The 27,030-nt window shown below is 45.6% G+C and overlaps 1 protein-coding gene across 6 annotated transcripts; it reads left to right on the top strand.

Annotated features, from left to right (window-relative positions):
- The first annotated feature begins 2,732 nt into the window (after positions 1 to 2,732).
- MAX (MYC associated factor X) lies at positions 2,733 to 26,815 on the top strand. Of its 6 annotated transcripts, none has more exons than XR_011504626.1 (6): positions 2,775 to 3,024; positions 3,735 to 3,761; positions 11,179 to 11,286; positions 23,974 to 24,097; positions 24,574 to 24,658; positions 25,349 to 26,815. XR_011504626.1 is itself a non-coding variant. In XM_044773766.2 (5 exons), the coding sequence occupies exons 1-5, from the start codon at positions 2,989 to 2,991 to the stop codon at positions 25,534 to 25,536; spliced, it is 483 nt and encodes a 160-aa protein (XP_044629701.1). In that variant the 5' UTR covers positions 2,749 to 2,988; the 3' UTR covers positions 25,537 to 26,815. The 6 variants fall into 6 exon arrangements, 2 of the variants coding, with proteins under 2 accessions (XP_044629704.1, XP_044629701.1); XR_011504625.1 differs by having other exon boundaries at positions 24,574 to 24,674; XM_044773766.2 differs by lacking the exon at positions 24,574 to 24,658 and having other exon boundaries at positions 2,749 to 3,024.
- Positions 26,816 to 27,030: the final 215 nt, after the last annotated feature.

Here is a 27,030-nt window from a genome sequence, read left to right as displayed (position 1 = left end):
TGTTTCTTAAGTTCCAAACTTATGAGGATTTTCTAGTCATCTTTTAGTTATTATTTCTACTTTCATTGCATTGGGTCCAAGAACTTGCTAAGATCACGATCCTTTGAAATGTGTTGATATTGCTTGATGACTCAGAACACAGTCAATTTTTGTAAATGTTTCCATGAGTGCTTGAAAAGGATGTATTCTACATTTGTTGGGTGTGGTGTTTTATGTCTCAGGTCAAATTTATTAAGTGGGTTGACAGGTCTTCGTATGCTATCAATCACTAAAAAGATATATGTTAAAATCTCCAGTCTCTCTTCCTGGAAAGCCTTTCCTCCTCACCTCTGCCTACTTGCCCAGGCCTCCACCCAAGAACTAGGGATTCGTAGTCACCAAAATCTGACCTGGTCTCTGCAGACCCAGTCCTTGCCCTGATGGCGCTGACAGCCTAAGAAGGCTCACCTGATCACCAACACCTCTCCACTCCACAGGAGACCTGGAAATACTTCTCCCTCCTCTAAGCCCTCCCAGCATGCACTGCCTGTAAGCTAATTTAACACTTAGGTAGTCTAGGGGCCGGTACCACGGCCGAGTGGTTAAGTTTGCAGGTTGTGCTTTGGCAGCCCAGGGTTTCACTGGTTTGGATCCGGGACGTGGACATGGCACCACTCATCAGGCCATGCTGAGGTGGCATCCCACATAGCTCAACTAGAAGGACCCACAACTAGAATAATACAACTATGTACTGGGGGGCTTTGGGGAGAAGGAAAAAGCCCCCCCAAAAACCACTTAGTCCACCTTCTTTGCAATTATTTGTGTTCATAATTTATTCCCGTCAGGTTTTAGATTCTAGGTGTGCAAAGATTATCCCATTTTTTCTAATAATAACTACTTTATTGAAATAATTATTGACAAACCATAAAATTCACTCCTGTAAAGTAGACGATTCAGTGGAAGACTATCTTATCTATCTTGGCATCTTCTGTGGCAGTGGTCTCCAGCTTCATGCTCATTGGAATCACCTGCAGAGCTTTAAAAAACTACTGCTGCCTGGTTCTCACTCCTAGAGGTTCTGACTTAATTGCTTTGGGGTGCAGCCTGGGCATCGGGATTTTTAAAAGCTCTGGAGTGATTTTAACTTGTAGGCAGGGTTGCGCTATAATGCTTTGCACATAACTGGCACCCAGTAATTGTTGTAATAGTGAATTAGCCCTAGCTTCTAATATCCAGCTAATTAACTCACTCAAGAGCTACCTTCCCTGTCTCCCTTAGAGCCCATGGGCTCTTACGACATAATGGTCTGCTTAAGTCTGTCTCTCCAGGTTAGTGTGGAAGAAGCCAAGGAGACAAAAGTATTTAGAAAAGATGAGTTTACCTGCAAAGACACGATGATTCCAGATTTCAAAGAGTGAATAAAAATAGCACAGATATTTAAAGGACAAAAATGTAAAGGAAAGATTACTACCTTTACACTTGTCTCTTCAGCATGGATGATATGCTCACATAGGGAGATGTTACAAAGGTCATGACATATCCCCAAATTTCTGTATTCAAAAGTCAGGGATAATATGGTTTCCATTGGGGAATCAGTAATTTATGGGAAAAGTTCAAGATTTCACTCATTTTGGAGACCAAATGTAAAAGTGTAGTTCAGCTACTTTGTTTACGTCGGGATTGAAAGTGTCTTGTTACTATTTTTTTATTCCTTCCTGTGAGACTTGATGTACATTCTTAAAATGGCGGCAGGGCAATCTCATATTTGTTTCCACAGGTGAGCTGCGGGAAGGCAGCGACTGAGCCAGTCTTATACACTACGGTATCCCCATGCTGGCACATGTTAGGTGTCCAAAAATATTGGTGGAATGGATATGATCAACCCTCATGCCACAGTATTTAAATATGATTTTGACTGAATAGGGAGCTGCACAAGTTTCCCGTTTTGATACTTTCTGTGATTCTTAATTATGGTACTCTGAACTGGGGCACTCCCTAAACCAGCTGGGCTACCACAAACTCAGAAGAGGCTTTTACTTCCACGTAAACCCGTTGTTGAGGGTCGGAGGTCTGTGAATGAATTTACGAATTTACGAGCCTCATGTGAGTAGCAAGGATGGTCACTCCCGACGAATGAATACAAGCTTCTCGTGGCTGGGAGAGGTCCCTCAGCAAGGCCGGTCACCCTGGCTGCCCTGTAACACCACTTAATATCTGCCATTGACACCTCCCCACAGACAGATCCCAAGGGTACGAGCAGACATCCCGAGCCGCGCCCCCTTGTCCACCACAGTAGGATACCCCCACTGGCGGGTTACGCCACAGGGCGCAAAGCAGAGACTCAAGCATGAAGAAGACAAAGTAAAACCAGTCGCACCAAAGAGAGGCAGCGTTATTTAGGCAACCGGCTACTCCACCAGAGCCTCCACCCTGTCCCCTGGGCCCGGCGCCCGGCGCTCAGACGGTGCCCAGCTCCAGGAGCCCCGGCTCGCTCCACGTGTCCTGTCTTCCCAGCAGCCTCCTCTGCTGCCTCGGGAGGAAAGCCTCCTGACAACTCGCGGTCTGCGGACTACGACTCCCAGCAGGCACCGCGCCGCTTCTCTCTCCGCCCCCTTCCACAGGACACGCAGGCGCTCTGGGCTCAGTCAACAAGCCGGGCTGGAGTCAACTGGATGCAGTTCTTTATGGGATTTGTAGTTTTTCTGGCGTTAGCTGGACCGTCAGTCAAAGGGACGAGAACTACAAGTCTCGGCGGCCCAAGCGTGACGAGCCCGGTCACGTGGAGGGGGCCGACCGGGCGTGCGTGCCGCCGTTGATCCGGTGCTGCAGTGAGGAGGTGGTTCTCGCCCGTGTTGTGTGTGTGAGTGAGTGAGAGAGCGAGTGAGTGAGTGAGTGAGTGTGTGTGTGTGTGGGGGGACTCGGCTTGTTGTTGTCGGTGACTTCCCCCTCCCCTCCACCCCTCCCCCCTCCCTGCCGCCGCTGCAGTGGCCGCTCCCTGGGCCGTAGGAAATGAGCGATAACGATGACATCGAGGTGGAGAGCGACGTGAGTCCTGGGGCTTCTTCCTTCCCGTGCGGGTTGTCAGGCGGGGACAGCGGCCGGGGCTCTCAGCCGGGCGACGGCAAGAGGGGGCCGAGCAGCCGCCGCCTCCTTCCCCATCCCCCCGGGCCAGGACCGCCTCCGTCGCGATCCCAGCTCGCTCGGCTCCGGGCTCCTGTCCGGAGCGGCCTTCTGGGACTGGAGCTGGGGAGGAGACACGCGGCCTCTGGGATCCCCCACTTTCCCCCGTGGAGGAGGGTGCTGCGGCCTCCCGCTCCCACCCTATCCCGCCCAAGATCCGGGGGACAGAGATGGGGTGCGCCCGGGATCCTATTGTCCGGATCTTGGGGAAGGGGACGGCGCTCAGGACCTGCTGCCTGGGTCCGCGATCCCCTCGCGTGACCCGGATCCTGGGGGTTGAGGGAGGGCAGAGAGGGGTTGGGAGTACCCAGATGCCCCGAGCTCGGTCCGGGGGTAGGAGGCAGTGCTCTGGACCCTCTCTGGCCGAGTCGGATCCCGGAAGGAGGGGCGGCGCTCGGTAGCCCCCTGCCCCGCTACCGGATCCCGCTGGGGAGATGGGGCGTGGGGAGCGGGGGGGTCGGGCTGACTCCCCACCCGCCGCTTCCTCCACCGCCGGCATTTTCTTTCTTATTATTCAATGTGAAGTGTAAAAATAACTTCTATATTTTCTATTTTTTTTTTCTCTCTTATTCCAGGAAGAGCAACCGAGGTTTCAATCTGCGGTACGTCTCCTACTCTCCATTTCATTTTCATTTCCGTTCAGTTCTAGTCCTTTTTGGGGTCAGAGAGAAAAAGAGATCCTTCTATTACTTTTAATATTGTAGTAAACTCTCCTGTTAACCGCTAAGGTGAGGTGGGGGCCTTGTTCTGGGGGTCTAGGTGGTGGTGGGGGGGCGGGTTTGCAAATCTCATAGTTCTAGATTCTCAGGTGATAATTCCAGAGACTGTAGGTGAGTGAGAGGAGCTGTATGCAAAGAAGTGAATTGTTCGTAGTTTTCCGATGGGGCATCTAGCTGTCACTGTATAAGTAGGAAATGATAAATAAAATCAAAGTAAATTGTAGTATTATTTCAGGGCAAAATGGTCAGAAGATTTACTTTAGAACTAGTAGGTTCTAAACCGTATCTGCCTAGTTGTGTGAATCTGAAGCCACATGCCGTAATCATCTGTAACCAAAAGTCATGTGACTGCTGTAGCCCTATAGAATCTAGCACAACATGGTATTGTTCTAATGCAGAAATTGGGAATGTAGAGGAGCCAGAGGTTGAATATGAAAGTGTCACATACATCTTCTTGTGGTCTGACTACATTTGAGTTGAAGGAGAAGCATAAAGAAAATAGAAAAATGGGTGAAGAACAGTGGCCTTTCAGAGAGAAGTTTGTTAAAAGGTGATGGTTGAGATCATGCAGTGGTATCAGTAATCTTTCAGGGTTTTGGTATTAAATGTTCTCAGTAGGTGGTTCTTAGGGTTTCGATAGATACTAATTTCGTGTCTTTACAGTCTGAGACAGTACTGTGGGTGTTCCATGAACAGATTAGAGAAAGGAAAAAAAGAATAGACCCAAAATCAGAATCAGAGAGAGGAAGAAAAGTATATCAGAGTGTCTAATATTTGATAGATAGGAACAGTACGAAGTGTATAGAATGGGACTCAAAAATTCCAATGCCTCTGGAGGGACCCAGGCCATGAGATGGTCAGAAATAAAGTAGAGAGCAGAGGTGAGGACTGGGGTACTGGAGAGCACGTGCCTCTTGCGAGAAGTCAACCACTGGACTCCACGTGGGCTGTTGTTATGTGAGAGCAAGGGCTCAGTGTGGCCAGATCTTCCTATGTCTAAAAAAAAATTCGAAATCCAGATTTTTTTTTTAATTTTTAAAAAGATGTGTGGGATAATCAAGTTGTTTGGGGGCCTGCTAGAATTTGGTCTAAGAATTTAATTATCCCAGGATAAGAACAAGCCCTTTTACTCGTACCTGCTCTGCATTAGAGCAAGCAGAGCTTCTCCAGCTTGTCCAAGTAGAGTGGCATTGAGAAAAATTTTATTTATTGAAAGCTGATATTTCCATAAAATCAGAGGATGCGTTTGTTCCAGGGGTCTTAAAAATTACCCATGGGTAGTAGTCACTGAAAAGAATTTGTTTTATTTCTCCTTGAAATATTGTTAGATACTTATATTTGGAGATGTATTTGAAAATTCAATTCCTTTTTTTTTTTCAGTTACTAGTATCCTTAATAATGTGAATGTGGAGTTTCCTGTTTGGGACTCAGTCTATTTAAAACGTTTGTTCCCTCCAAGCGTGCAGTTATAAAATCTGCCCAGGGCTTGATCAGGGTTGGAGGACAGGGATTGGTTTGGCTTCTTTTGCGGAATCATTATTTGAATTGGAATTGCCTTGGCTTTCCAGTGAGAGAAAAGTTTTCTTTGAAATTTTGGCTTACAGTTCTTGTAAGATTTCTGCTCTTTAAAATAGCCATCCACGTGGATGTTGATGTAAATTGCTTTATTAAATTATTAAAATGTTTCCACTCTCCTAGGACGCTAATCTCATTCTTTTGTATAGATATTTTTAGTTTAGTGTTAAGGTGCCTATGATTTTTCCCTTTGATTTGGGGAGTGGGTAAAGGGAGCAGGTTTGATCCTTTGTTTTTCATTTGACATCTCCTTGCTGGGACTTGTAAATAGTACCTGGCATAAGATAATCAGAGCAGCATGGAGAGAAGCAGCAAATGGGTCATAAAAAAATTTTATAGTGTATCAGACAGTTATGATGAAAATCTAGGGTAAAAAGGACTTCTTTTTCTTTTTTCTCTGTGAATACATCTGTTTACTTCCTGACATTTAGTATGGATAATAAATATGTTTTTTAAAACTTGGCAGGGGAAACTATTCTTAAACTTTGCCTTAGTTCAGAAGAAAAATGTGAACAACCAAATATTTAGGACTACGGAAGAACTTAAAAAGTTATTTGGAAAAGGTTCTGTGGGTCCTAATATGAAAAGAAGCATTCGTATTTGATAATGTCACTACAGCAGGTATGGCCTTACTGCATGAGAAATGCAGGATACTCAGCAAGAACAGAGTTAGGAAATGAGGGTAACAGAAAGTGAAACTGATTTGACGAATATTTTTTTCTGTTGCCTCAGTGCAAACGGAAAACAGCTTCTCCAGGAACCAATATGCTTTGTTAAAGGAAGCAACCCCAAACAATGTTTTTATTACTAAATTCAATACGTCTCAGAATTCCATTATGTTATTTTTATTATTTTTTGGAGGGAAAAGGGTGCATTTTACAGATCATTTTCTGGGACAGGTGTATTTCATGCGAAGTGATGCTTTTGTTTTGTTTGTTTAGGAAGTTCCTTTTGGAAAGACTGGAAGTATATAAGAAATGAAGGGTTAGTGCCTTGGTCAGGAGATCCAGGGCCTTTCCAGCTTCTTATCCTTTATGACAGCTGAACATGTTGCAGATACGGTATACCTGTTAGGGGATTTAAAAAAGATTTGTGCAAATCCACTTCTGGGCCTTTCTGGTATGAAATATTTTTAACTTCTCAGAGCTCTTTGCTTCTTTAGGAATTGCGATGTATCCAGAGGAGAATGAGCTTGGTTGCTTTTGAGGTTGGAGTTTACTCTGAGTTGGCTGTTTTACCTGGAATTAGTTGCGTGGCAGAAGTGCTGCACGATGTGTGTACTTTGTGTCTGCTTAGAGTGTTGATAGTAATGCAGAAATGCCAGGTTTGGTTTCTGAATATGCGTGTTTGTTACAGGAAAGGGTGTTCTTACATTTAAAAGTCTTTTTTCAAGATGCCAGTAGTGGCAAAATAGTTGATCAAGGAATCTAACTTGGTTTTTAATTAAAATTTCCTGGCATTCTTACTGACCAAGGCATTCTTACCCTCTTAAATGGCTATAGCGTGATGGCATTTTTTGATAATGGCATTCCCAAGTTCTTTTAGGCACCAAATGATTTAAAAAAAAAAAAAGCCTCAAAAACACATATTTATTAGATGTTAGAGTGTATACCAGGCAGTCGGCTTCAAGCAGGAGAGGTGTTGGAAGGTTGCCATTTATCTCTTCCTATGAAGGACCTTAGTGGGTTTCTCATCCTAGCTGCCCATTATTTCCTGTTACAATTTTCCTGTTGATTAAAATGAATAAGTTGCTTAGAAGTTCAGTTTTGTTATTCTTTTCACTTCTTATCTATCAGAAATAATAAATAGATCTTTTCTGATGAGAATTTTTGAGCCCATGTATTTCCAGTATTAGTGTTTGATAAGAATAGGTTATTAATCATCATAAGTAACACTACCTTCCATCTAAAATGCAACCTTTGAATTTCTTAAAGGCAGTAAATGTATAGCAGGCAGCTCTAATTCCCGGTATGCTGAGGATTTTGTACATTGGAATTGAGAAGATTCCCCTTATAGATGGGGTTAGGTATCAGGTAGCCTGCAAGAAATGGCATTGTTTTGGAGACCCTTATGCATCCTTGAATAATGGAGTATTTATTTTCCCATGCTATTTGCCTCCCTAGAACTTGTAGGAAATAAGGTTGCTCACTGATGGAATGCCTTGAACGAAGATGCATTCTCTGCAATAAGTTGGAAGGAAATAATTTAAAGAAGTTCTCAATTTTGAACAGACCTTCTTAGCTTGAATGACATCCTGCTAGTTTAACCACTTCTTGGCTAACAAAATAATGTTTGCTTTCAACATTTAACAACACTTAAGATACACGTGCTTATTAGTGTCAGAGATGGACAAATTGTAGGTGAAGATTTTTATTCTGGCTACCAGTATGGAAAGTTTGGTGGAAATAAAACTGAGAGGCTGAATAAAAACCTTGGCAGAGATGTCAAAGCTGGAAGTGATTTGGTGCTGGAGTTCCTGTTGAGCATCTGTGGGCCACTCTTCAGTATCGCACAGCCCTTCAGTATTTCTCTTAGTCTGGGATGCCCTGAAGGAAGGGTTTTCTGGCAGAAACAGCAAAGTCAGTGTACTTGAAGAGCGGCAGCATCTAGCCACTGCTCCTGTAGGATGTGTAGAGGAGGTACTTGGGGGCCTGCTGTACAGCCCAAGATTACCTCTGTGTCTTCTAGAATTTGTTTGGTACCATTCTTTTCGTTATCAAACATCTTGCAGAGTATTGGTGAAAGAAAGCTGTTTCATCTGAGTTGAGCTTTGTTTGTTCAAGACACAATTGTTTGGCCCTTTCCCTTTGTTTTTTTAACACTAGTTTTGAGTTTGTGGGGGGATCTCAGATGCCTTACACTGGGAGTCTTCACCCCGTTTTTCATTCTCAACTCTGAAACCTTGGCCCTTTCAAAAAAGGTTGCCAGCAAGTGAAGACAGTTAACAAAGCAATGATAAGCCTGGCACCTGGCCCTCCATTTGGATGAAGGGAGGGGAGGTGGTGGTGGTACAGGAAGCAGCAGTGTTAGCGGGCTAGATGGATCTATGGTTTGGAAATGTTTCCCAAACAGAGTCAGCCTTGTGTAAAGGTTTTTCCTATGCTCTTTCAAGCCACTAGAGGTATTGTTTAGTTCAGAGTTGCCTGGAATTAGGCATGTTAATTCTGCATATTTTTAACTTGCTCTTTCAAATAAGACTTAGGGAGGAGAAAAAGACATCGTTGCCATTGTCTCTGAGAGCTTTAAAATCGACTCTGGTTAGGCGTAGCAGCTTGGGGATGGACACAGCAGCGGGGATTGGTCTAAGATTCCACTCTTCTGCTAGTTAAATTGGGCCTGGAAACACCACAGAAATTCCATCCACTACTTTGAGAACAACAGTCCCTAGCCAGGCTTTCTACCAGGCAGTGGACTGCTGCCTTTCCTTGTTGAGCCAACTTCTCAAACTTGGCTGGCTCCCCAGATGAGAAGCCAGGATTTCTGTTGATGGTCCACAGCCAAGTTCACTTACAATCCTCTAACCAAAAGACTTGTCCATTTGAGTCCTTTCAGGGCTCACTGAATGGGAAGGGGGTAGTGCATTGTGGGGATGATTTTGGTGTTAGATTATACTTAGCTCCACCCCTCTAGAGCAGGCCTGAGTGAAACCAAGTCCGGCTTGATTCTGCCGTTTGAGATTTGCAGGGCTCTCCCAGAAAGAAAACAGACAATTAGAATTTTATTTGTATCAACAAGAGGGATTGTGGGTAACTCTGGTGTCACTGCTTCTGTGCACAGCTCTTAAGCTGGAAGGAGGGCCAGGAATCAGGGTGATTTAGTAGACATGAGTATCTTGGGCTGCTGCTAGAGACCAAAGCTGGACGATTAATTTGCATGTAAATAAACCATCTTAGGGAGTGTAGAAAACACAGGAGAGGCAGATAGATGCCAAATGCCATCTCTCAGCTTCTAAGCTCTTTAGATCTAGTCCAGATTAGAAGCCAGCCCAACTTACCTGTGTAGGTGACTAGAGGGAACAGTAAGTTAGAAAAGGACTAGGTCCTTAAATATGTTTAATTCCCTCAAGCTATTTCATCCTGCTGTTAGAAGGCATCAGCTGATTTCTTACTCTAACGTTGTATGATATGGCAAACCTACCTCTGGCCTCCAGTTCTCTGGTATTCTAAGCTTGGCTGTTCCTTCACTTTCCCCATAAATTCCATATATCACTAGAGCTCAGCAAACACTCATTTTACAGTGAATTCAGATTTAACAAGATGAAGAGAGCTCTAGAGGTGCTCCAGGCGTCTGCCCTGAGAATGAGCATGTGCTGAGGAGAACCACGTGTCCAACTCAGCAGAGCTGTGGGTAAGGTGAGGCGCTGGAGAGACCGGGAGGTGCCTGGAGTTGTCACAGCTGCTCCCAGCCTGACTCAGACTTCTAGGATTAGATAATAGAATTTCAAGTCCTCTGACCCTGCAACTCTTGTCTTTGTAGATTTTTGTCTGTACGTCTTGTCTAGTACAGGATTCATTTCAGGCATTCTTGTGCCTAAGCCAAGTTATTTATTTTTAAAATTCCTGGTGCTCTGTCCAGGTAGATTAAAACTACCTAAACTGCCCATATACAGACTTGTTCTTTAGGTTAGCTCAGTGCAACCTTGTGTATTTAGGATAAATTCTCAGGTATTGTTTTCCGTAATTCCCAAAGTGTTGATGTGATGTCATTCTCGTGGTAGGTTGAGTAGGCATCTGTGTCCCATTTGGAGGGAGTACCCCTTTCACGGGGACCTGCTAAAGCTGTCCTGCAGGCTCTCCAGCACTGTCTCGTCTGCCTGAAGCCAGCATATTTCGCCATTCCTGATTTGTTGGCAGTCTTCGTCCCTTGCCAGCTGATGTTCTTATTTGTAATTCTAAGCAGGGCAGGATAAAGACTTTTTGGTCCATGGGTATTTAGATACTGCCAAATAAGCATGACCTGCCACAGGTGCCTGAGGAAATTTATTCAGAGCATGTGAGTGTCAGAAGATTTGCCATCTAAGAACTGTCTTTCTGGAAAAGCCTGTGTGAGAGGAAGCCCTTGGCAGGATAGTACCTTGGATCCGCCTTAAAAAACAGGAACTCAGAATGCAGTTCATGTCAGTATCAGCTCTGTCTTCATGATCGCAGATTCATGCCTCTGGGTTTTCTAGAGGTTTTGGTTTCTCTTGTATGATTTGATGAAAAGGTCTTAAATTGGTTCATTTGCCTAGCTGGAGACCACACCAGACTCATGGTTCTGGGTTTCACATGGAGAGAAGCCCTGCGCCGGTGACCTGACTCCTTCCCTGGGTACCCGCCATGGGGGATCTCTTACGCGTCTTAGGAAGGGGCCCACTGGAGCTTTTACCTGGTCACCTCCCAACCATGGACTAGCAGTTGTTCTGTCACATGAGTAAGTTGTAGGGGAAGACTAATGTTGCAGGAGAGTCACACTTTGTCCCCATGAATAACATTTATTTCACTTATGCATGAGCTGGATGCATCGAGCTACTTTGGATGTTCCTGTCGCAAGCCTTGCTCACCCCTTTCTCCCCCTTTAGCAGAGCCTAATTCTGGAGACTCCTAACTGCCCACCTCGACAAATCCTTCCCCGTGCAATCGCCAGGGACAGCGCTGACAGCATATACTTCCAGGCTGTACCCCACACACCTGTTCCAAGCAGAAGGAGTGACTTCGCTAATGTGCTCTTTCTCCCATTTCCCTAGGCTGACAAACGGGCTCATCATAATGCACTGGAACGAAAACGCAGGGACCACATCAAAGACAGCTTTCACAGTCTGCGGGACTCGGTCCCCTCCCTCCAGGGAGAGAAGGTGAGTTTATTGAAAAAGCTGATTGGCCACCACCAGTTTGGAACTTGCTGTGGGTCTTAACAGGGCACTCACCCTTCTGGAAAGAACTGGAGTCAGGGCTGTTCAGGTAACGTGGTTTCCTTCATTTTTGATTCTTTGGGGGAATCTTCACACACCTTACCTGCTCTAGGTTCCCTGCTTTAGTGTCAGGTGGAATAGAGCTACTTGTAAGACATCAGTAGGAATTATCTTTTAAAATTAGTATTATTTGTAATAAAGTACTCATTCAAGAAATTATTAGAACTGTACATTATAGTATAGAGAGTAGCCCCTAGTAGTTTGGGACAACACTAAGGATTCCTGAGGTCAGTGATTCCCTAGACCTCCATGAGCATTTCTTCCGTGTGGTTGAAAGTTAGTGCTCATTTTAGATGACACTTCCCAGGAATGTGTGTGACCCAACCTGGACACCAGTGGTCTCACAGTCCCAACAGCTGCTCTTTCAAAAGAGCGTGAAGAGCATTTTAAACTGTGGGACGAAAGACTTCAGTAAGGAGACATGTTCCTATGAAATGGAAGAAAAAAATAACTGTGCTGCTCCCCCCTTTCCCCACCCCACTGGTGGCCTTCCGGAAACTAATGTTTTCCCTGGAGAGGTAGGCGCCAACTGTTTCTTCATTTGAAAAACAGAGTTGGAAGCTTTGAGTAAGCAGCCTGTGGATTAGGGTCACTCCTTTGAATTTAGAGAAAACATCTGTTTGCACAGTTAGTTCCGTCCTTGACAGAGAATGTAGCTGGCTGCTTCCTGCAACAGTTCAGTGGTGTAAGTGGCAGGGACTAGGACCTGGGATTTTTGGTTCAATGATCCAGTGTTTAAAGAAGCAGCCATTTTCAGAAAAATCATTGCTCTCAGCTGTGCTTTGAATGGCTCTCCTGATTTAGCTCTGTGGTGAGGGTCCTGGGTTGGTTTGGTTATCCAGAATCAAACGTGGAATGATTATGGTTTCTGTTTGATTATATTGCCACTCTGGTAAGTCATGTGCTTTATACCTTATCTAAGGTGTGGCTTTCTATGTGGCTGTAGCATGGGGCAGGTCTGACCTTTATGAGGAAAGCAAAACAGCCAAGAGGCCATGTGAATACCTAGTATTGCAAAACCAGAATTTGCCATGGGTCAGGCCTACTTAGTGTGGACTTGGTTTAATGGCTGTGGATCAAGGTACTTACCTGGAATGACAACATTCCTGGACACAACACTGTCTGAGTACCAAAAGAAAGGTTTATGATGGGGAGTGAGACTCACCCTTACAGTCCAAGTACACACGTGCAAAGAGTTATCTCTTGTGCGCGTCTAAACTGTTGACAGTCAGTGCTTATTCGTATGCCATGGTCTCCATTACAGTGGTGAACTAAATCACAAGAGCTGCCTTCTCCCAAGTCTCATATCTAACCAGGAGTAGTGCCAAGGCATTGTTTCCCAGAGGTGCCCTTAGACCACCCACATCAGAATTTCTCCTGAATCCCCCTTGCTAGAGGCAGGCCGGGGGATCTGTGTTTGTAACAAGCGGTCAGGTGATTCCTCGGCATTCTTAAGTTTGAGAACAGTTTGGGAGAGGCGGGTCATAGGAGCTCAGCCAAACCTTTTACCTTAACGAGCCTATTTTACATTGCCATAACATTCTTCCATAAGTCCTTAAAATTACGTTACCCTGAATCCTGTTGTCTCCTTTCTTCAAGGAAGTGGACAGTGTGGATTTGGTAGCTTACGAGTGAATAGTTGATCATTCATCGTGGCCCATTCATTTATTCACTCACTCCATTCAACAAATATTTATTGAGGGTTTGCTACACGCCAGGCACTGTTCTAGATACTAGGAATACAGCAGTGAACAAAACAGCCAGAAGCCCTTATCCTGGTGAGGAGAAGATAGAAAATGAACTCATGATGAACTATATACAGTATGTCGAGAACGCTGTGGAGAAAGTTAAACGGGAAGAAGGGCTGCAACTGTCATTAGGGCAGACAAGAAAACTCACTGGCAGGCAGCGTTCCACCAGGGGTTTGGAGGAAGCGAAGGAAAGAGCATGTGTCTGTCTGGTGGTGAGCATTCTGGGCAGAGGGAAGGTGAGTGTAGTAGTCCAGAGGCAGGAACGGGGGAGCATTCCTGGGCCCGCCAAGGAGAATAGAGGCCAGAGTGGCTGCAGTGGAGTAAGTGAAGGGATGGTGGCAGGAGATGAGGTCAGAGAAGTAGCGAGACTCGGGGAGAGGAGTGCTTGAGGGGCCGGGTTTCGTAGAACCCATCAACAGAGCCCCAGTGTGGGAATTTACCAGGTGCCTTTCTGACTTGAGAATCCTGTCCTGTGTTACAATCCAAGTGTTTCGTACGAAGTATGAATAAAGGAAATGGCTGCTGGCTCTGGTTGCACCCCACCCCTTCCCATCTAAGTTCCATGACCTCCCTACTCTCCTTGTCTGCCAGCACCGTTTCACAGGTGCTTCAGGGAGTCCAGCAGAACACTTCGGTCTCAGACTTCCGAGTTCTCACTCAGTGTTGCAATTTTTTAAAATGTGGTATTTGAACCAAAGGAAATTGGCTAATTCTTGATTTGGATTGCAGTAATTAAGGTTGTGACATTATGTAAATAATCATAAAATTATTATTTTACCCTGTAAGTTTTGAGGGCTTAGATCAGATTCTTGAAGGAAAGGTCTGCAGTCTCCTTTGATTTGAGCTTCTTTATTTTCCAGGTGACTTCGTACTTAGTATTTGGATTATCTGTCATACATGTCTTAAGCCTTTCTTTTTTTGTGAGGAAGATTGGCCCTGAGCTAACATCTATTGCCAGTCTTCCTCTTTTTGCTTGAGGAAGATTATTCCCTAGCTAACATCTGTGCGAATCTTCCCCTATTTTATGTGGCATGCTGCCACAGCAAGGCTTGACAAGTGGTGCTAGGTCAGGGCCCGGGATCCAAACCTGTGAACCCTAGACCACCGAAGCGGAGTGCATGAACTTAGCCACTACACCACTGGGCCAGCCCCAAGCCTTTTGTTTTTTAAAAAGAAACTAATACTGATTGAATTGGATCCTAACCAAGAATGGGGGATACTTGTATAAAAAAAAATAGCTTTAAATGTGAGATCTAAACTCTATCCTCTGTTTTCTGTATTTCTTCTATAAAATAAACGTACGGAATGGTCTCCTTTTGCTTAAATAAAAAAATAAGTAGTAACTAACATCTGTATTGCAATGTAAAATTAAATCTGCACAGCAATTCTATGAGGCAAGTATTATACTGTGTATTGTAATTGAACAGTTACCATTGCTAACCACTCCTACTGTCGTTGCTATATCAGGGTGAGAAAACAGGCTCAAGATCATGATCCCAGTCTACAGCTGGACAGGGACTAGAACCCAGGACTGCCAGTTGCCAGGTTCAGTCTTTTGACCAAACCAGGGGTAAACAATCAAAGGATATCTTAAAGAACTCTTGCTTAAATACTTATATCTTGTCTTTATATGGGGAGCGTCCCCTGGATAGAGCCAGTGATCTTGGCAGTATGTCATACCAGGGCTGCTACTAAAATACTCTCCCCTAAGGTGGTGTGTGTAGGTAACATTGAAGTGCAGAGATTTGAGGATCGTTTAAAGTTTGTAAACTTTTCTGAGTCCGCATAGCTAGCTGTTCTGTGAAATAGACCATTAGAGTTGGCAGTCCATTTGTGTTTTGCCATAGGTCCCAGTGTTTGCAGGTGGACTCTGGAACTCTGTGGTTGTAGTCTTTTGTTTCCCTTATAGTTTTTTAGCACTATGTGGAGTCCACTGAGAGATGGGATGGAAATAGAACCATCAGCCAGTCAACCAGAGTATGGGAATAAAAGCAAGAGTAACTGTGGCCCCCTGTGTTATGGGGAGACATTACTTTTCTTTTCTTTTTTTTTTTTCTTTGCCTTGTTCTTCTTGACATTACTTTTCTAGAACAGAATTATTGTTTGTTTTAAGGGTCCTTGGTTGGGTACTAGGGAGGGTGGACCAGTGGCTTGCTGGCACTGAGCTCACCCTGTTTCTGTGGGGGCAATGGCCAGCCCATCATTTCGCCTTTACTGGGGACATAATTCTGCCCTCCCCCCTTAGATTAGCCCCACCACCCCAGCCAGAGGGATTACGTCCAATCACACTGGCTCCTTAGCGTGGTTGACTTTAGTGATAGAAGGTTCTGTTTCAACATTGCCGTTTGTAGCTGTACAGTGGTTTATAGAAATTTCTCATCTTTTAAGTCTCTTCCTAAATACCTGTTTATCATACTTAATTGCTCTCTCAGGCAGTTGTACTCTGGATTTCTCCTTTCTGGATAGAGCTGTGTTAAAAAGAGAGAATGTAACCTAAAGTGAAAGTAAAAACAAGGTTTCTTCTAGTCAGTGTTAAGTTTAGAATTCCTTCATTTTGGGTGGGAATCTGAGGGCACTGCCTCTGTCAGCTCCTGGCACAGACTCTGGCACATGGTAGGTTCCCAGCGTATAGCTGTGGAGTCAAAGTGCCAGAGCAAAGAGTGGGCTTGCTTAGCCCTTTAAAGAAAACAGCAGCAGGCAGCATGGTTGTGTTCAGCTGTTTAATTAAGACCCGTGTGAGTGTGGTGGAGGTGTAAAAGGCATAATGGATGGTGTCTGCTCTTGAGGGTCTTGCTCTCTTGTTGGGAGAGAGGATTACACCTTACAGTTAACAATAATAAGATAACAGGCTGAGCATCAAATAAGAGGTTAAAACACTGAGCTACTCTGTTTCATCTCCATTAAAGCCTAGTTTCCTTAACAGGTAGTTGTGGAAATTGAACAGTTTCCTTATAGCAGGGAATGTGACAGTTTTTATGGCTGAAGGTCAGTCTCCCTGTTAAACCCACTCAGCACTGTGACTAGGGCACTTATCCCAGTTGTAACTGTATATATATTTGTGTGGTTACTTGGTGACTGTCTGCCCATCTCCTGCACTACACCATAATAAGTACCATAAAGGCAGGGAAGACATCTTTTGGTTGTATTTCTTCCCTCAGTGCCTGGCACAGAGTGAGTGTTTATTAACTGAAGGAAAGGAGCCCTGGTCCACCTGGCCACGTTACACTGGGAGAGGCTCATTTTGGTGGACACCTTTTAAGGCAGGCTGTTCACACAGAAAGTTTCTACATCATGTCTGGGCTGCTGGAGGGATTATCTTTTAAATGAAATATAAACCACAGCCCTACCTATTTCACCTTATTACTCATTAAGGTTATTACCTGGCCAGATTCCAACTTGTGCAATTATTTTCTTCTTAAATTTTCTACATCTTAAATTGCTGTCCATAGTTTCCTAAGTCTCCCTAAAGCTCTGGGCTCAGCAACTGTAAATGTATTGATTTATCCAGTTCTTTCTAAACTGTGTTTATGTGCTGCCTGAAACCTCCAAGGGCCTTTCAGGGCTCAGCAAGGTAAGGACTGGCATTCTGTGTTCTCTAAATAAGGAACTCGACTTGCCTGCCTGCTTTTTCTCTTCCTCCCTTTATTGTGGAGGGGTGTACACCTTCTGTTTCCCCAGGAATGTCATTCTCAGTTTATCTGAGTTCTTTCCTTTGCTCAAGGTCCAACTCCGGCCTCACCTCCCAGGTGACCTTGAGGTTTCACAGTGAAGAGACCCACTCACAAGGGGTCCTCAGCCTGTGCCCCCTTTCCTGCCCGTGTACCTGCATGTGTTTCTCCCTGCCTGGGCCTCCGCTGCCAGTCAGTCTCTACCACCTGCCTTCAAGGCCCATATCAGATACTTCACCACTCTGAGAACCCTGTGGTATCACTCTCTGTGAACCCCAGGGCCCTTCGTGGAGCCTCTCCTGTATCTCTCTTGTTTCTGTGACGATCTTAGCACCTGACCAGAGGGTGCGCTCTTGGAGGGCAGGAGCCTGTTCGTCCTTCTGAGACTCTGCAGCGCCAATAGGGCAGGCTCGCTCCTGGGGAGAGGGCCAGGGGCTGGGGGAGGGACGTTCTTCCATCTTGACATTGGGGGAGAGAGATTGGTTACTAGGCTTTCCTTTTAGCATTTCTTTTTCTTTTTCTCCTCTAACAAAATTGCAAAAACTTTAGAAAGATAGGAGGAAGAAACAAACAGCCCCCCCATCCTCTTAACACAGCTACCACCTTTCTTCATTCTAAGATTCTAAGACAAGCATCGCCTGATAGAAGTTTAATGTGGGACCACAAATAACAATTTAACTATAAGTACAGTTAAATTTTTTAGTTGACACAATAAAAAAGTAAAATAACAGGTGAAATTAATTTAATATATTTTATTTAACCTAATATGCAAAAATAAGTATGACCTCAAAATGTTACCAGTACATTAAAAATTACTAATGAGGGGCCAGCCCTGTGACCTGGTGGTTAAGTCCGGCATGCTCTGCTTCAGCAGCCCAGGTTTGGTTCCTGGGTGCAGACCTACACCACTCTTTGGTGGCCATGCTGTGACAGTGACCCACATACAAAATAGAGGAAAATTGGCACAGATGTTAGCTCAGGGATCATCTTCCTCAGCAAAAAGTAAATGAAACAAAATTACTAGTAAGATATTTTACTTTATTTTCTTGCACTGTCTTAAAAATGCAATGTGTGTTTTATACTTACAGCACATCTCCATTCAGTCTAGTTACATTTCAAACACTTATTAGCCACATGTAGCTAGTAGCTATTGTGTTGGACAGTGCAGTTCAAAGATACACAGTACTCTCCCCACCCCACACCTCATTTTAATATGGCTGAAATTGGGTGCCTTAAGGTGGGTGTCAAAAGAAACCTGCTTCCTTTTTTCTCCCCCCCAAAAGCTGCTATTATTAAATCCAGGGGTTTATTGATAAAAGTCTAAGAAGCAAGGAAATGATGGTATTATCAATCTGTGTATTCCTTTCTGGTCTCTTCATATGTATGCTTTACATGAGTAAAATGTTATAGCTTGCTGTTTTCACATAATATGCTTTTTTCCTAAGTCTTAGAGTGTTCATATTTAGTCATTAGGTGTTTTTCTCTTTCTGTTGGCCATTTAAGTTGCTTCCAGTTTTCTAATTTTATAAATAATGTAATGATGACCGTCTTGGTGTATGTGGCTGCCTCCATAGAATAGATTCCCGGAAGTTGGATTGCTGGGTCTGGGGGTAAGAACATCTAGTGTTTTGCTGTGTGTTGCCAAAATGCTTTCCAGGATTGTTTTCATGTCTTCTTTTTTTCATTTCTTACTTTTTCAGGCAAATTCCAAAGACTAGTGTTTTGGCAGTATTTTGAGAGTACCAATTTTACCATCATTAGAATTTTCTTTTTGGAGGGGGTGACTAATTTAGTAGGCAAAAGGTAGTAATTAATTTTGTATTCTGTTTATTACCTGTGATAGTAAATCCTTTCCACGTGTTTATTTAATAGCTTTATCTCCTCTTCAGGGAACTGTGTGCTCCTGTCCTTCATGGTCAAAGTTTGGTGGGGAAGTGTTGCACCTTCATTTCAAACTACCAAGGCCCAAGGCCAGGGAAGGGAATACAGGGTTTGAAACATGATTTGTGTTGACCCTTAAGCAAAGGTCTGACTCCTGGCTGGAACTAAGCCCCTTGAAGGGCGTGATAGCTCTGCCTTCCCCTAGTGATCTACAAGATGGTCTTTTGGGCTGGGGAGGGCCTGGCAGCAGGACGTCTTTGAGGGGCCACTTGGCTATGCTGGCTCTCACCCCAGAGCCTTCCAGCTTCTCTTGTTGGCACTGAGGAGGGGTTCCATTTTGCAATGAACTAGTTTAATGCAGACCCAAATTTATTGTGCAAATTCTTTAATTTTTGTTCTCAGAAGATGGCTTATTCAAATGCAGATGTTTACTTGCCTTGCCCTAGCCTCCTTTTACCTTACTATGTGTAAAAGCATGTGCAGGTTTCAGAAAATAATAGTTTTATTTTCTTTAAAATAACTAGTGGAAAATAAAACAGATGTCAGTTGGTGAGTCAGGCACTAGTTCTTTTTTCTTTCCCCAGGATACAGCATTTTGATTGTTGGGGAAACAAGGCAGCTGTAACATCAGCATGGTGGGATCTGATTTTGAGACTGAGGAGGAAAAATGATAAATACAGCTGAGATATTGTTTCTCGAGTCAGCATTCGGCCCCTGGGGAAGGGCAGTGGTGTTGCTAATGGCCACAGTCTAGTGCTGCTGTTCTCTTCCTCACCTCTCCCCCTGCTCTCTAAAACAACTTGGAGTTTTACACAAATCCAGGTTACTGTAATAAGATTGACAACTCCAGAAATTTATGAACTCCAGAAGTGTGTGAACTCTTTCCTTATATGAAAAATTTTGAGAATCACTGCCTTAAACAGGATTGAGTAACCTTGGATGTCATCCTGAGTGTCTGTGTTAACTACTTGAGGAGTCACCGGGGCCTTAAAAAGGTATTAATTAGAATCAAGCTCTTGGTTTTGGAGCCTTTCCGAAAATATGTAGTCGATTCTTGCCATAACATGCGAGGAGGGTGCACTGTGTTCCCAAGCAGAGTTATGTTCAAGTGGGTGCCTCTGGAGGCTGGCTTGACCCTTTCCTGTGTCTGTGCCGCTGTGGGCAGCGATGCAGACGGCAAGCAGCTGCAGCTGTGGCGTGAGCAGGAGGAGGGCGGGGGCCTGCTGGGCCCCTCGGCCACACCGGGTCTTCTCCACTGTCCGCTTTGGTTTTACCCTTCTTAGGTAATGGAGCCGGCAGTACTATGGGGAGCTGGCGTCTCTGCTTCCGCAGGCCACGGTACTCAGCTCTCTCAAGCTATCTTGCATCTTTAGGTTTTTCCTCTCTATTTGCTTCTCTGCTAGAAGTCTGTTCAGTTTTCACTTGTCTTTAAAAGAAAAAGTCTTCCTTCAGCGCTGCTATTATTGCAAGCTCCTTTTTTCCCCCCCATTTCTTACTTTTTCAACCTAATTCTAAAAACTAGTCTTCATCTTTGCTTCAGCTCCATCACGCTCCTGCACCCGCAGGTGCAGAGAGGATTTACCTGAGCTCTCGCTCCTCCAAGGAAACCAGCCTCGCCAGGGGCTTCACTGACATCCTTGTAGCCGGATCAGGTGACTCCTGTATAGTCCTTTTCCTCCTGCTCAAACTCTCCCTGCGTGACAGCGCTGTCTCTGCAAGTCTCTTGATCTTTTTTATTAGTTGCACAGCCTTTCTGTCTTCCCAAAATAGGTGTGTCTCAGAGGCCTGGGTTCAAATCCTGACTCCACTAGCTACTAGTTCTGTAACATTAGGCAGGTTACAGCTCTGTGCCTCGGTGTCCTCATTTATAAAATAGGGGAAATAAAATAGCAAGAGGTTGTATGAGGATACCTGGCATTTGATGAGTGCTCAGTGTTAGCTGCTGCGGTTATCATCATCATCATTTGTACTGCTGTGTGCAACCAGGACTTTGGAACAAGATCTGGCAAGGCTGTCCAGTGTCCTTTTGCATGGCTCCCAGAGGTGAGAGAGAGGCCTGATGAGCCACTTTGCGTTAACTCACACTGCTTCGTAGGACATCCAGTACCTCTTCAGTCCCCTCAGTCACAGTCCATCTTTCTCAGGGCTGTGTCCAAACCATTGAAGAGATCTCTTTCTGCTCAGAAAGGCAGAATCAGAATTAGTGCCTTCTACTTGTAAAAACGAGCAGGAAAAAAAAATTACTTAGGTCCTTACTGGGTACCCAAAGGTAATAGTCAATCTGTGGACACGTTGACTTACCAAGTTCTATCCGCTCAGTCACACTCATGTGAAGATTGCTGACTCAGTTGACTGAGCACGTTTCAGAAAAGAGAAACTGAAAGCCCATGGCCATTCCACGGTCCACGCCGTAAAGCCCAGGGTTCGTGCTGGCTTCATGTTTACTGTTCACATAATGTAAATTCATAAAGGTAAGGAAGGGCCTGCCAACATCTTAACATGATCTGGTATGGTTTGGAAAGCTGGGAGGAGGGGATTTTGGAGGAGTCTAGCATTTTCTATCTTCAACCTTTTGCTTTTTCTCCCCTGTACTAGATACACATGTAAGTTTTGGGGAATTATGTATTTTGTACTTTAAATATTTTCTTGTTGGGTTTTACTTCGAGTACCTTGGGAAGGGCAAAATAAAATTAATTGAACCATTCTTTTGGACTTTCTAAGAAGAGGTCAGGAGGCCCCCAAGAGGCCTAGGATGCTTCTGCTTTGTTTGGGGCATGCAGGAAGGGTTGTGCTTAGCGTTCTGTAGGTTTATAGCAATCCAGCCCTTGGGGACCTCTTGTTCCCAAGGCACTCCGTGTTCTAAGCATCTATGAATTTTTTCTTCGTCTGAAAACTGCCCTGAAATGGAAACTTCCATCACTCGGGATCTTTTTCCCTCTTTGGTTTGTTGTGCTATGCTTACTGCTCACTTTCACTTCATGGTTTCATGTATAAATACGTGAAGGAGAAACCTTGGTAGCATACAGGCTGCGACTCAGTCCGGTCATTCATTAAAAGTTATCACTGAACATTTACAAATGCTCCCTTTCAGAGATTTTGCTTTTTACCCTTGTCTCTGATGCAAGTAAGTAGTTAAGAGCTAATGTTGCTTTCTGACAACTGTTAGTTGAAAAAAATAGGCAAATTTAAAGAAAGACTGGGATGTAAAATACTTAGCAATTAGATCAGTGTTGGTGTTCATAACATTTGGAGGGTTAGGTTGGGTCTGAGAGAATTTCTAGTCAGATAAGGCGTAGCCATGGAGAGCAATACTGTGTCTGCAGTCCAGAGCCCATTAATGACAGAACCTAGAATGCACTGCCCCCTGGATTCCTAGGCTCTTTCTCACCACCCTGCCACCTGTTCCACAATACTTTATCTTTAAGCCACTCTCTAGTGTCTGGAGAGGCAGGGTATTCTAATTACTCCCTTCTAACCATGTGCCCTTTTTTTTTTTTCCATTTTATCACCTAATAATTAGACCCTAATAAGTCCCCTCTGGCAGAAATTGGAAACAGCATCTGCAGTGGCCTTGCAACTGGAGTTGCAAGCCCTCATTGCTAAGTGCTCTCATTCTCCCTACGTAAGCTGACTTACTCAACTAAAGAAATGCACCTGGCTCTGTCCCCACCCTTATGCCCGTGCCTGTGCTGTTCTCCCGGCTCTCAGTGACCCTTTCCCACAAATAGTGACCAGGGCTCACTGTTTCAGATGGGAGCATGTGTGTGTGTGTATGTGCAGAGCCAAGGCCATTGCCTGCCACACAGTAATCGCCCTAGCCAGAAGCCATCTTTCCTGTGGCCTTTCTAATCTGTACTACTCCCGTTACACTTGTCAGTACTGCCCTGTGATTTGTCTGTGTGTAGATATATTTATCTCCTCGACTAGATAGTAAGTAAGCTTCTGGGCAAAAGAAGCCATGACTGATACACTTTGTTTCCCCACAGTGTCTGCTCAGTACCTTGCACATAATTCACACCAGATAAAAATGGTTGAATAGGAACAATTTCCTTTTGAGGAAATTGCCTTAAGGGTGCTATAAGAGGAAGGCTTAGAAATTCTAGTACTTGTGAGGACTGGTGAATAAACCCAGGCCTTGTAAACCTCTCTGATACCCAGCCCAGCCTGAGGTCTGTAAATTAAGATTGTCAGGATTTAGTACAAGTGAATTTAGTTTTGCTGGCCTGAGTGTGGCTTTTTCTTTGCCCTCCCCCTTGCTGTGTTCTGGTTGTTTAGGACCTTCTGGGGTTGTAATACAGAACTGTTGAGGACTGCCCTACCCTGAGTAAGAGGCTTTGCTACTGCTCAGGAGCCTCGGGGACATGAGGGCCACACTTGAGCTACTAGACTACCCTGCCTCGGGCTTCACTTCGCCTGCCTTCGTACCATTCTGCCGATTCGCCTGGCCATGAGTAATTCTGGCCATGTTTGCAGCCTGAAGGGAATCTTCCAGGCAAGTTTGACCTCCAGAGTAACCTGACATCCATTTTACTGGCTTAGTAACTTTGTTCCTCTGACAGGGTAGGGCCTAGGCTACCCATGGTGAAGGTGTGGTTGCTTCCTGGAATGGCTCAATCTCATGCCCTTCCTGTGTTGACATCGAGCTCTGACAGCTTTCACGAAAGTCTCTTCAGCCAGGAGGGCTGAATAGTGACACCGCAGCGTGGCTCTGTTGGCTGAGGTGTAGGACCTTGATGAAAAACTTTGTCCCCACTCCCATCCTGAGCCAGCTCCAACCGAGAGCTGACTCTACTCGTTTCTGGACCAGCTCCCTGTAGTCAGGCCCTAGCAGAGAGTGAGTGGCCTAAACTCTCAGTTAAGTAGTATTTTAATGTTTTCAGACATAGCCAGGCTGAAGACGTGAAAGCAACCTAAAGAACCAAAAGGGATGGGAGAGTACAAGTTCAGAGGTCAGACGGACCTGAGTTTGAAGCCAGGCTCCACCGCTGTCTAGCTGGTGATTTTGAATAAAACAGCAAGCTCTGAGCCTCGGGTTCCTGGTGGACCTTCCTCTCTCAGAGAGTGCTGGTGAGGTGAGCCATGTAAAGCCCTTGGCGCCTTGACCAGCACAAAGAAGGCTCTCCATAGCAGTTACTGTCTTTCGTCAGCCTTGTCCTGCCTCACCCTCCCGCTTCCATTCCCCTTGCTGCTGCTGCAGAAAGGCATGGTTTCCTCACTGCTTGGACTAGGTCTTTATTTTGTCCCCTTTGCTTTTTCTCATATTGCAACAGGCATCCCGGGCCCAAATCCTAGACAAAGCCACAGAGTATATCCAGTATATGCGAAGGAAAAACCACACACACCAGCAAGATATTGATGACCTCAAGCGGCAGAATGCTCTTCTGGAGCAGCAAGGTGAGCACCTGAGCTTGTGGGGCAGCTGGCCCTGCTGTGCTCCGGCCAGGTCAGGGCTTCGCCCCTGGGCCTGCAGAGTCAGAACCAGTTACGGAGTGTGTGCTCATAAGCAGCTGTGGCCCCGCCTCTTGGGCCTGAGTAGTTGAGTGTTAGAGCCATCCTGAGGAAGGACTTGTGCCGCCAGTGAGGGAACAGTGGAGTCTAGGGGTTGGACGTCTGGAGGCTTTTTTCTGACCTGATCTCCCCGTCTTGGGGCTCAGGTGCTCTGCCTGTGGTAGGGGTCACACCTGGCATCAGGTGTCTCAAAAGAGCTGTGAGGTCCTTGGATTGGAGTGTGCTGTGTAAGTACCAGAAACTCCAGGTGTTCAGGGACAGTGAGCCCTCCCTGTTGTCAATGGTAGTCCAATCAGGGCAGCCTATGGGCCAGGCCCATGCTGTTCTCCAATGCTCACACCCGCCTTTTCCTACAACCACAGGGGAAAGCGAGAGCTGATCAAGTTCTTTGTTCCTGGGGAATTCACTTCTCTTCCTCCCTCATGGAAGATGCAAGTAAAAGGAAATGCAAGTAACCACCTGGGTTAGAACACCTCCAATAAAATAAAATAAAATAAAATAAATGGGTTGACCTTCCAGGCTCAAAATGAGCTGAACCGAGGGATGGGCAGTGGGAGGCGGCAGCGGGTTGGTTCCTGGGCCGAGCAGCCTGCATGTAGGGGCAATGTGTCAAAAGGCCCAGGATTCGTGTGTATTGATGACTTGCTTCCGAGTGTCCAGCTTGTCTTTCCAAGTGGATCTTGTACGTGAGAGCTAAGCCAAAACTTTTCTTTGGCTGATACGTCTTATATTATTCTTTCCTGCTGTTGTGTAGCCTTCACACCCTTGTGGAGCCTGGCATTGCTGGGCCACCTTCTCCTCTGTCATTGCACTGCTGGGTCCCACAGGGAGCTCATGCTCCTGTCACTACACTGGGCTTCCATGACAGGACGGTGACATCACAAGCCTTCTCTTTAGGGTTGGGTGGCATTGCAGAGTGGCTGGCCATGTCCACTGGGCCCCCAGGTCTGGCTGGGAAAGGAAGAGGGAAGTAAAGCGTGTGGGTGGAACAGCCACCAGAAGGGAGTTACTTCTGAGCCACCCTGAGCCTCAGGGGCCAGCAAGCCCTTCGGAAGAACAGGCTGGACCCTGAGCTGAGACTCGGTTAGTCCCCCAGCCTCCGGAAGGCTGTAACCCGCTCGCTTGGTTGCCTTTCAGTCCGTGCACTGGAGAAGGCGAGGTCGAGTGCCCAACTGCAGACCAACTACCCCTCCTCAGACAACAGCCTCTACACCAACGCCAAGGGCGGCACCATCTCTGCCTTCGATGGGGGCTCGGACTCCAGCTCGGAGTCGGAGCCCGAAGAGCCCCAGAGCAGGAAGAAGGTCCGGATGGAGGCCAGCTAAGCTCCGCGGGGCAGGCCAGCAATAAAAACTGTCTGTCTCCTCCGTCGTCTCATCCTCCTTTCAGTTCATCCTTAGAACCCTCAGAACCATTTAAGAGACTCTGTTTTTTTCTCTTTCTCTTTTTGTTTTTTATTTTATTTTTATGTAGAAGCTCTTGGACAACAGCTCTCGTTCTCCTTCCCCATTTCCACTATTTTTTTTTTTTTTTTAACATTTCCCTTCAGGGATTCCCTGTCCCCACCAGGAATTTTTAAACCAAAATACCCCAACTTGGCAGCTTTCTCTGTGGAGGACAGACGGCCGGCCGGACCTCTGAGCACATGGTGTCCTGACCACCCACCAGCTCCTCCAGCCCTGCCGGGCGCGTGCCCGGAGGACTCCTGCCCCTCCAGGCCTCTCCTCCCGGGCCACCCTCGCCTCTGCCTGGTAGACTTTGTGAATCTGTGGACTGCTCTACTGTGAGAAGACGACCGGTTTGGAGTAATCAGAATTATGCCCCCTTCTTTTTAAGGATTTTTTTTTTTTAGTCTAAAAAGCTATTTATCGCTCCTGTTGAAAGACCAGATCCTTGAAGAAGTCTGTGGTGGGAAAGGCAGCGGGGCAGATGTGCAGTGCAGAGTCTTTGGCCTGCTTCACCCCTGCTTCTCAGCCAGCCTTAGGGAGGGCCGTGGACACGGTGAAGCGGCAGCCCCCAGGGCGGGGGTGGGACAAGAAGGAAGGAGCGGGTGGGGTAGCGGTTTTGTATTGAGGGCCAGTGATGATGTTTTGATATTTATTTCCTGCTACTGAAATTTGAATCTGAGTGACTTGTCCCTATTTCTGATGATGTCGGTATTGCAAAGCGACAGATTCATAAAGTAATGATCAAATCTTCCTTTCTTTCCGTGTGTATTTCTAAGAAATAGAGCCAACTGATTTTGTATGTAAATACCAAGAGCGATTTACCTGGTACTAAACCCGCACCCCGGTGCGGCCCCATCCCCACCCGCCCCGCTCCCTTTCCGAATGTGTCCCCATTGTGTGATCCAGCCCTGGTGCTGGCTGCGGTCAGCAGATCCCAGTGAAGGGTTTTGTGTGTTTAGGCCTCATTTCTTTGTCTCTTTCCTACTCTGTTCCCGGCGTTTGCTGATTTCTAGTGTATACTCTGTAGTCTCAGTCCGTGTTTGATTCCATTCCATGGAAATAAAAAGTATGTTGTACATACTGCCGAAGAATTGTCTTGCAAGTTAAGGCTTCCCCCTTTACTATAAGACTATAAATAAAAACTTATTTTATCCTTCTTGGTGGTGGTGTCTTCTTGCCATTGCACAGGCCAAGGTGGTTAGGGGTGGAGCTGTCTGGAGGCCACCGGGCCTGTTGGGAGCCTGAGAGAGGAGCAGAGGTTGCTTACGTGGGCTTGCAGAACCAGGAGCAACCATAAGCCAGAGCTCTTCCTCTTGTGTTCTAAAGACTCAGCTCAGCCTGGGCAGGGTGGGGATTGCATAAAGCGGTGGT

This window comes from Equus asinus, chromosome 7 (genome assembly GCF_041296235.1).
Source record: "Equus asinus isolate D_3611 breed Donkey chromosome 7, EquAss-T2T_v2, whole genome shotgun sequence".
NCBI classification, from domain to species: Eukaryota; Metazoa; Chordata; class Mammalia; order Perissodactyla; family Equidae; genus Equus; species Equus asinus.
Note: the sequence above shows the minus strand (reverse complement) of the source record. Positions and strands in the feature narration are given on the sequence as shown.

Bases quoted from the DNA above. Each gene is read 5' to 3' on its own strand.
- MAX (XM_044773766.2), top strand. From the start codon at position 2,989: ATGAGCGATAACGATGACATCGAGGTGGAGAGCGAC. The intron at 3,762-11,178 runs GTACGTCTCCTA...CCATTTCCCTAG, and splicing joins AACCGAGGTTTCAATCTGCG to GCTGACAAACGGGCTCATCA. The intron at 24,098-25,348 runs GTGAGCACCTGA...GTTGCCTTTCAG, and splicing joins TGCTCTTCTGGAGCAGCAAG to TCCGTGCACTGGAGAAGGCG.